The sequence below is a fragment of the Solanum tuberosum genome, unplaced genomic scaffold (assembly GCF_000226075.1).
Source record: "Solanum tuberosum cultivar DM 1-3 516 R44 unplaced genomic scaffold, SolTub_3.0 scf00106, whole genome shotgun sequence".
Lineage (NCBI taxonomy): Eukaryota > Viridiplantae > Streptophyta > Magnoliopsida > Solanales > Solanaceae > Solanum > Solanum tuberosum.
Genome location: NW_006239032.1, coordinates 1,460,625 through 1,470,745, shown reverse-complemented (window position 1 = coordinate 1,470,745; position 10,121 = coordinate 1,460,625). Strand labels below are relative to the sequence as shown.

Below are 10,121 nucleotides of genomic sequence, written 5' to 3'. Positions count from 1 at the left end.
ATCTCCCAAAACAGGAACGAGTTTTTCTCCAAAAATAATGTTTTTTTGCATCCTTGGATGGAATTTACACTACTAAATAAATAAATAAATATTTTCCTATTGAAATTTCGCATAAAAAAATGCTCAGCTGTTAGTCGCATAGATATTTCAATTCAATCAATGAGAAAAGAAAAAATATTCAGTGATTTTTTTCAGTATCGCAAAAGAATATGTTTTCCACCATGTGTTTTTCCAATTAATGAGGTGGTTCGAAAGGACTGAAATGAGAAAATCATGTATTATAACACAAATTTTCATTAATTGATTTGGTGACAGTAATTATGATATTGGTATAGGTAAAACTATGTCAAATTGTCAATGCCATGCGCTACTTTGAATATAAATTAAATACATATATGGTGTGATTTTGTCTATATAAATATAAAGTAAATGCTAAGACAGCAAGTGCAAATATTTTAGGAGTTGATTTGATCTTCTAGAAAGTGGATGACAGATTTTGTTCTTCTAATCTTTTAATTTGAAGCTGCATTAACCAATTAAAAATTCTCTAAAGACAAAATATGTATAGTCTGACTTTGGAATTTGCAATTTGCAATTTAACAAATCCAAAATAATCCAATTTGGATCCTTTTACCAAGAAATTGTCTTTGATTTGATTAATTTTGTATATAAACCCCCAAAAAAAAAACATGTTGAATAGGAGAAGTGGAATCTTTTTTATTTGGAGAATCTCAATGAGAGAATAAAACTTTTGTAGTTCATTGTGAAAATAAAATAAAATAAAATACTTGTAAGTACCTTTTAACTTTAATAATTGTTTAGTATCAATTGATAGTACTTAGTAGTGTGCATTTTGTGCAATTTATTGCAAAAAATTAAGCTCAAATGGTATGATTCAAATCTTAATTACTTTTAATCTGGCATTTTTATTTTTATTTTTATTTTCACTCGGTACGAATGGAGAATGGTATTGTTAAGTTCAACCACTACTAGAAACAAAAAAATTTCTACGGCAAACCAGTAAAATAAAATTTCATTCATTTTCCATCGAACCATCTCAGCATGGGAAAATGCATGGTAGGAAACTTTTAAAAAAAATTATACGAAAATATTACTATTTTATGTTCTCACCGATTCAATCAAAATATATGTTTAAGGAATAGTAATCTTTTAATAGTGAATCAAACTGAATATTTTCGACATAGAATATAAATATAATAAATTCTAGATAATGTACTCATAAATTCAATTTTCAAATGTTTAAGGAATTCACAAATTTCAACCATAAATTCAGTCAAATTTCCAACCATCCACCTGAAATTAGGGATCAATTAGGAACACTTAAAAAAATAATGTTATTTAAAAAAAGGAATTATGAGTAGGAAATTATAAAATGGAGAATCGAACTAGCATTAATAAAATGAAAATTTAAGATGTGATCAATCAATTGAGCTATTAAAATTTTTCAAAATAACATATAATATAATTGTAACTTTTATATAAGATTTTTTTTCTTTAGACTTTTTTATAGGTGAAATAACCATCACCATCACTCTGCTAGTATGTTAACCAGCAAAAGTATTTTCAAGTGTGTGATGTTGATAGTCCAAAAATCAAAACCAACTCTTCTATACTTTGAACATATAATTTATTTATTTATTTTCAGTGTTTGACTTTTTTTTTTACAAAAAAAAAAAATAACTTTATGAATTAATAAGTTCACTAGATATAATTAGAGTTTGCCAAAACCACAAGTAACTCTGTACAATAAATTATTTTTCACGTAGCTGATTTTCCCCTCCGTGTTCATGCATCTCATGATTTTTCTTTATGGTTCGGTTAATTGGATTTTGGTATAAGAATTTTAGTGTTTCGATTAATTTGGATTTTTTTTCGGGCGAAGATTTCATATGATACTAATTTACACTTTTTTAGTGATTATTTAGATTTTGTCCTATGGTTAAAAGTTGTGTAAATATAATTTTAGAGAAATTGCTTTTTTGGATGATACTGAGCTCAAATTTAATATTTATTCATATATTACTCAATTGTCTTACAAATAAAATATTAAATTATCGTATAACATTTGTAGTAATTTGCAAATTTTAGATTGTGGTCTAACTTTTTTTTATAAGATTTTTTGTTTTGATAAAATAAATATATTTAGATTGTGATGTAAAAGGTTCATAAGTTACTGAAGAAATAAAAAGAAGCCTATTTACTAAATAATCGTTCCAAAAAAAATCCACAAAATTTTCACGAGAAGGGTCCCTACCGAAATTTTTATTCCCAGTATTCAAAATGATAGATTTAATTAATGATGAAAATATTTATTCATCTCACCACAACACTCAACCATCTTCTGATTTATATTATCAAAAAACTAACCAACCATCCATTTTTTATTTTTAAAATTTGTAAAAAGCAATATTGGCTAATTAGTAATTACGTAAGCTTTTTGTCTGGTAGCTTCGGCCTTTGGGTCAACTACTTTCGGTTCAACCAATCAGGATTATAGTAGAGTGATAAATATTCATTCATTCTTAAACAAAATTTTGAGTTTGAACCCTGAATATGAAATTGTCTTTGTTAGAAAATGTTTTACTCTCCAATGTGGGACGTTTTGACACAAATTCAAATTTAATTGGACTTCGATACGAATATTGAAATACTAAAAAAACACTTCTAGTTTATTTGTTTCTTTCTTAGTTTTTGTGAATAAGTCATCCTCCATAATCAGACGTCTTGAGTTTAAGTACTCCTGAATATGAAATTACCTTTGGTAAGAAGGACTTTACTCGTCTCGAGTTTAAGTACTCCTGAATATGAAATTACCTTTGGTAAGAAGGACTTTACTCGTCTCGAGTTTAAGTACTCCTGAATATGAAATTACCTTTGGTAAGAAGGACTTTACTCGTCTCGAGTTTAAGTACTCCTGAATATGAAATTACCTTTGGTAAGAAGGACTTTACTCGTCTCGAGTTTAAGTACTCCTGAATATGAAATTACCTTTGGTAAGAAGGACTTTACTCGTCTCGAGTTTAAGTACTCCTGAATATGAAATTACCTTTGGTAAGAAGGACTTTACTCGTCTCGAGTTTAAGTACTCCTGAATATGAAATTACCTTTGGTAAGAAGGACTTTACTCGTCTCGAGTTTAAGTACTCCTGAATATGAAATTACCTTTGGTAAGAAGGACTTTACTCGCCAATGTAAAACGCTCAAGCAAAAATTCAAATTTATTCAAACTTTAATACGAATATAATAACCACTTCAATTTGATTTGTTTCTTTCTTAGTTTTGTGTGAACAAGTCATCCTCCTTACGGCGGCGCATTCCCAATTTCCCATTTTTTATTTTTTGGTTTCCCACCCGGTATCTTGTACCCACATTGGAGCCCGACTAAATCTGCATCCGCGCCGGGAAGTTTCACATTGTGGGGTAAAACGCTCATGCCCCCTTCTTTGATGCACACGACTTTTTCACGAGTCTGCTTCCACAGTTAAAGGCGACTCCGTACCCAAGGAGATTCGAACCCGCGACCTCTTGGTTAAGAATGAAGGAGTGCTTACCACTCCACCACAACCATTGTTGGTAATTTCCCATTTAGTTATTAGCAACAAGGTTTTGCGCCTCTTATAAAAATATTAATTAGAAATTCAATTTGATTAATATATATTTTATTATTTTTTCATTCAGTTTTACTTGTTTACTTTACACTGTTTTAAGAAATAATTATAGTTTTACTTGTTTACTTTACACTGTCTTAAGAAATAATTATTGATATGAAAATTTTATCATATTTTTATTAAATTGATGTTTAGTATTAGATTTTGATTATTTTTTTTGGAGATTAAGTAATTAGTATTAAGGATAAAACATGGGAAAAAAAGCATTATTTTTTCTTGCTATGTTTAAACGTCACAAGTAAAAGTGAACATTTATTTTTGAAATAGTTGACAAGTAAAAGTAAACAACGAGAAAAAATATTTGATCTTTACCTATTTGTGTGTTATTTAATTCTAGAATAATTAATGTCAAGACAAAGGTAGAAAATAATAATTGATTCTCTCTTAATTTTTTAAATTGACAAATACTTTAGAACAATTATTTTTAGATGCTTTCTATTAATAATTTTCCCATATTACTTGTTAATTTATAAAATCAAGATAAAATTAATTTAAAAAATTCCATTTTATCCTTATGATTATTTCTTCTTTTGAAAGCGTAAAACAAGTTTGTAATATTCCAAAAAAGAAATATTCAAATTAGTAAAATTAATATTCTTATTTATAATTTCTTTAAAAGATTGAGGGAGTAATATTTCAGAAACATGTCAGGTACTACTTACTATATATGTTTTTTCTAGCTAGATCAATATGTACCTACTTTTTTAATATTTCATATGTCACAAACTATGACTTATATGGCTCTTTTGTTTTAACTTCTCTTTCTATTAGTGGGTTGGATTAACAAAAGAAAACGCGTAGGTTTATTGAAAATCAAGAGCTTAATTGACTATGTTTATTAAAAATCATGAGCTTAATTAATTTATTTATTTTGTGACAATCATCATGAGATTAATTGACTATATCCATTTTCAGCCAACAACTTTCCATTTAAGTAGTAATAGAGGATTAAGTAGTAATGAAAGTCTTCTTAAACTGGAGAATTCTAGTGGATCTTCAAATGTGAATTCCAAGAGCATTTACTCTAATGATCTTTCTAGACCTTTCAAAATAAATTTTAAAAAATAAAAATTAGTGAATTGTCTTTTCATATTTAATATCAATTCAAAGTTCCCAACATAACAACCAAATGGGTGATGACCAATTATTTTATTTATAACAGTAATATTGTTGGTTTAATTTACACATATCTTGATTATTTAGATCGTATCTACGACCTCTTATTAGCATAGTCAAGGGTGAAGGCATAAAAGTATAAGGGGATTTATGCCTTTTCATATATAATTTTTTTTTAACATACATAGAAATTTTGAATTTCTTTGGATGAATTTCTAACTCGGACGCTGAGCATAACTACTACATAATTTTGTCCATTGATGCTTCCGCATATAAGAAATAATCACCTATTATTATTTTTATCTACGCTAATATTTGAACTCTGATCTCCAAGGGCGAAGTCACACTTGCCCGAGCCTCCAAGAGGAATCAATTTACTTTTCTCTTGAATGTCCTTAAGAATATGTATAGATATCTTTTTATATTTTGATTTTCATTAATGAAAAACGTAATTCTATCATTACTGATCTCTCGTGATTTTCATCCGCTTCATATTCATTGATGATGACCTATATTGGGCAGGTTTTGGTCTACTAGGATGATTCATGATTAAACAATTAGCAAAAGTAAAGCAAGAAGCTGTTTGAAATGGAAGACAAAATCAGTAGTATAGTTCAAGCTTCCACCAACATTGACTAATTGTTCTATATTTTGAAATTTATATTACACCCCCACCCCCCACCCCACCTCGCACACACACCCAAACAACATATGGATAATACGTGGCAAAAGAATTCCACAAGCAATTCAAATTTATGTCAACCATTCCCTCTTGTCAATTCAATTTGCTTTAAAGCATTATGCCATATACACTGTCCTATCATATTGATTCCTCCTGCAGATTCTTCTTGGATAAGTTATAATATGTTCAAAAAAGCAAGTACAAGATTTGTATAATCTGAAACTAGACCAAAACTATGGAGAAAAATAAAAGAATTTTCGACCAATAAGATCGAGTCTATTTGAGGTATCAGGTTGTGTGATAGACACACCTAGGAATATATGTACAATGAGCAGAATATTCTGTTACAAATATCCTAAGATTTTTACTTTTGAAGGGAAAAAAGGGGCAACTTTATTGGCACCTTTACAATCCCCTGAGCAACAAACATGTTAATGAGCAAAACTAGTTTGAACTTTTCTAAGTGTATTGTTTTGTATGGATAAGAGCACAAAAGTTTTCGTTTTTATCTTTGGGGGTAAATTAGAGAACCAAAGGGTTGAATCTCAATGGATCGTTGCAGTAAGGCCACTTTGTCACTTACAATATCCCAACACAAAAGGCTTCCTTTATACAGTTGATTTACACGGATGATCTCCATATCCTACCTTCAAATGATATGATGATGATTGAAACATCATCGTGGTACTTCCTACGATCTCCTTGTGGTATATCAAGCAACTCGTGGAAGTCCATGCCTGTGAAATCGTAGGACAAAAGTCATTTAGTTCGATTTCTATGAAAAATTGTAGTACTTAGAATTCTCATAAGTAGAGATATTTACCAGCTTTCTTTGCAGCTCTAAATAACACTTCTTCAACGAGATGTTGCGCGGGATCTCCCTCGGGGAATATAGACATGAAAGTCTCAACTTCAGAGACTGCTTCTTCATTTGTGAAGTATTGATAAAGTCCATCAGATGATAAGATCAGAAATCTGTCTCTTGGACCAAGTCTATGGTGGTATAATGATGGTATACAATTAATATACGGTGAATTTCCAACGTAGTCTATTCTGAAAACACCTAGAAGTCCATTGTTCCATTTAGGCTGTAATATCACACAAACAGAAATGACATTAACACGAAAACTTGTTAAATTGAACGAGTTTAAAGAAGTTCGATTGAAGAGAATGCTAGGCATTTGTTATGACTTATGATCATAGACACGAAAAGTGTATTGTTAACGTTGAGAATACCTGTTTAAGAAAGCCTGCACCAAAAGCTCGAGTGACGTTCAAAGAACCTTTCACTCTATTATTTTTAATAGCAGACGTATCACTAGGATGTTCACTTCTAATCCTAAGAACTTCCTGCAACAATTTACCAGACAAACATGAGTATTAGTCTATGAAACACCAAAATATCGAATTTTTTGGACTAAAAGTGGATGTACCTCTTTAACAGATGTGCTATGGTCCATAGTGAGTTGACAAGAACTAAGATTGTGTTTTCTGTCTGATACAACTCTGTAGAGTGTATCAATGCTATTTCGACTCCCCTCATTTATCAGTCCCAAGTTACCAATGGAACGATCGGGTTCAGGATTTTGAGCCAAAACTGCTCTGCTATCTCCAACATTCATCAAGTAAACATCATTGCCTTTCATCAACATCACTAAAACACATGATCCCATTAAGGCTAACTCGGGATTTTCATTCACCATCGAGTCCGTTATCTCCAAATATGATTCCTCAGCTCTCCTCAACGCCTCAGATAACGCATTCAACACATCTAAATGATCAATACCTGCAATCTTTGATTGATCAAATTCTTGATTTTGAACAATAACTGTCTCGTTACACATGAGATTTTCGGAGGATTCTAACTTGTCATTCCATAGCAATCCCTTGAGTTCTTTGAATACATTCGAATAAAGATTTTTCAATAAAAAATCAGTAGCATCAGGTCCATTAAAACCATCATAAATCCCAACAAATACCCATCCATATTCCTCAGAAATCACTACATGTACTCTGTCTTCCCCTGCTTTTCCCTGAGCCCATTGCACATTTCGACTTCGAAATGATCCATTATTCTCATCATCTTCATACAAACTGTTCAAAGATCCATTATTCTTCTTCTTCTCAACCAAATTCATTGACAAAACTTTCTTTAAATTCCTAACTATATCCCATTTACTAGACTCAGGTTTGTACCTCTGTGGCTGCTGATCATACTGATTCTCCAACGGGCCAGAAGTAAAACTCCGCTCCATTGGGCCGGAAAGGAATCCCCTCTCGATCGGGCCCGAGCCCGAGTTAGATACTCGGGGAATCGGGCCCGAACATATAGAGTGGATTGATCTCCGGGGAATTGGCTGAAGAGGAAAAGAAGAAAACCACTGAGAGCTCTCAAAAGCCGACGACTTCTCAATGTAAGTATTGGAAACGTCGACGAGGGCGGTGGACAGCGGCGTAGTAGAGGTGTTGGCGGAGATAGAAGCACCGGAAATAGTACGAAACGCCGTCGTTTGGCTGGTGCTGCTGCTGTTACTGGAGATAGTGGTAGTGGCGGAAGAAGAAGAATCTTCTAGAAAATGTTGATTCTTAGATGATGAATCATGCAATATATAACAAAATGAATGGCCTAATCCTTTATCAAGACTATCAATTAAGTCTATGCCAATATCATGGCGTCTTTTGGATATTTCTCCAACATCTCCTGCAAAACAAAACTTCAATTTTCCAATACCGTTTCCCATTTTCAAACAATTCTTCGAATTTCGATTTTGCAGTAACTAGTTGTTCGTGCTTAACATGTTGTCAAGCACATAATAATAAAGATATTTCAAACTGAAACAAAAACTATGCCTTCAAGGAAATGGATGTAAACAATTTCTTTTATGGAGAAATAGTATTTGAAAGTGAATAATTAGGAAGAGAATAAAGCTGCTGCCATGAGAGAAGAAGTGAGGAATATCAAGATTGAAATTTGAAAGTTTATAATTGGTACTGTGGGGTTTAGCATTTAAATTCACAAGAAGAAGAGGAAAAAGTGGAGAGAGAAAAAAAGAAAAAAAAAAAGAGCCAAAAAAAGCATAGAGGAGTTGACTTTAGATACATGAAAAAGTAAGAATATTAGTTATTGCACTTATTACTCCCTTCGCTCCAATTTATGTAATAGTAGATCGTTTGGTAGGATTAGAGGGTGTTTATAGATCGAATTGGATTGGTCATTCATCAAAATTAAAACATACGGTAGGGTGATAAAAAATATACAATTTTGAAATATTATTTTTAAAAATTTTCTACTTTCATAAATAAAGTAATAAACTTTATCAATGAAATGTATACTATAAGATATTTATAAATATTTATAAATATATTTTGTATATATAATTAGAAAAGTATATATATAATTTGTCGGTTTGATTATTTTTTCGAATTTGTTGAACAAAAGTAAAATTAAACTAAATAATATTGGTAATTTAAAACGTAAACTCAAACAAAATCGATTTATTTTATTGATTTAGTTTAATTTTTCAATTTGGATCGATTTCTATCCAAACTATGAATATCCATAGATAAGATGTATTAGATACGATATTGTTTTAACCTTTTATTTGATAGAATTTTCAGTTTATGTATGACTACATACATAACATATCATGATATTACCCTTACTCATACAATTGTGAAAAACATTAGTAGATGGTAATTTGACTAACTTATTCTTATTTATTACTTCTATCAAGTTGATATTTTATTCTTTTGCATAACATTAATATATCTACATATTTATGACTAAGGATGAAAGTTGAAATAAATAACTAATTACTCTATGTCTTAATCTTCTAAAATGAAAAATATTGTGAAGTAAGGATGTCACGTATTTAGAAATGGAGAAAATATACAATAAGCATGATTAAAGATAGAATTGTCTTTAATGCTCTAAATCAAACCGTGATAAAATATATTTTCAACATTACTAATAAACCTTATTCAACACTAGTTTTATACGCTCTACTAAATGATTCTATATATAATTGAGCACAAAATATTTTTAAAATAACATTGTGGTTATAATTCTCAAGTTAAATAAATAATGAAAATTTTAAAATTAAATTATTTATAAATATCCCTTAGGAAAAAAATACACTCTTATATTCGATGCTTCTTTGGGTGGATAGTTCACTATTTTTGTTACTTTCATTTTCATAAATGTTTTATTTAATTTTTATATGGTTTCATGGGGAAGGTGTAGGAGAAATTAAATGCGTTGACATTGATTTATTTATTTGTAGCATCTCTTTAATATTTGTGCTGTGGTTTTTTTAATAGCTTAAGGCTAAGGTAAGCTAAAGCGTGTGGTGTTTGAATAAAATAGTCCTAATGATTTAAAAGTCAAAAGGGCCAACTTGAGAATATAAAAATAAAAATGGGGCCAAATTAATTGAAAAGAAAAATATAATTATATGCCAACTGGGAAATAATATTGGATGCCACGTTTACAGGACACATTAATGCCAGCTGGCTAGCTTCTAAATTGGCTTTGTCGATTTTAGTTATAGACTTTTTATAGCTTGACATAGATTTCCACCCTTTATCATCAACGTAATAATGCTGTTTTTTTTTTTTACCTTTTATTACAAGTT

The 10,121-nt window shown here is 30.3% G+C and overlaps 1 protein-coding gene across 1 annotated transcript; it reads right to left on the bottom strand.

The window, feature by feature from the left end:
* Positions 1-5,733: 5,733 nt before the first annotated feature.
* On the bottom strand, positions 5,734-8,434 carry LOC102587498 (probable protein phosphatase 2C 4). Its single transcript, XM_006349482.2, has 4 exons — positions 6,921-8,434; positions 6,724-6,837; positions 6,311-6,575; positions 5,734-6,224 (listed from the first exon to the last, which is right to left on the bottom strand). Exons 1-4 carry the CDS (start codon positions 8,226-8,228, stop codon positions 6,109-6,111), a joined length of 1,803 nt encoding a protein of 600 aa, XP_006349544.1. The 5' UTR covers positions 8,229-8,434; the 3' UTR covers positions 5,734-6,108.
* Positions 8,435-10,121: the final 1,687 nt, after the last annotated feature.

Coding starts and splice junctions, on each gene's coding strand:
- LOC102587498 (XM_006349482.2), bottom strand. CDS start 8,228: ATGGGAAACGGTATTGGAAAATTGAAGTTTTGTTTTGCAGGAGATGTT. Junction 6,838..6,920: donor ATAGCACATCTGTTAAAGAG/GTACATCCACTT, acceptor AAATTGTTGCAG/GAAGTTCTTAGGATTAGAAG. Junction 6,576..6,723: donor GTGCAGGCTTTCTTAAACAG/GTATTCTCAACG, acceptor GTGATATTACAG/CCTAAATGGAACAATGGACT.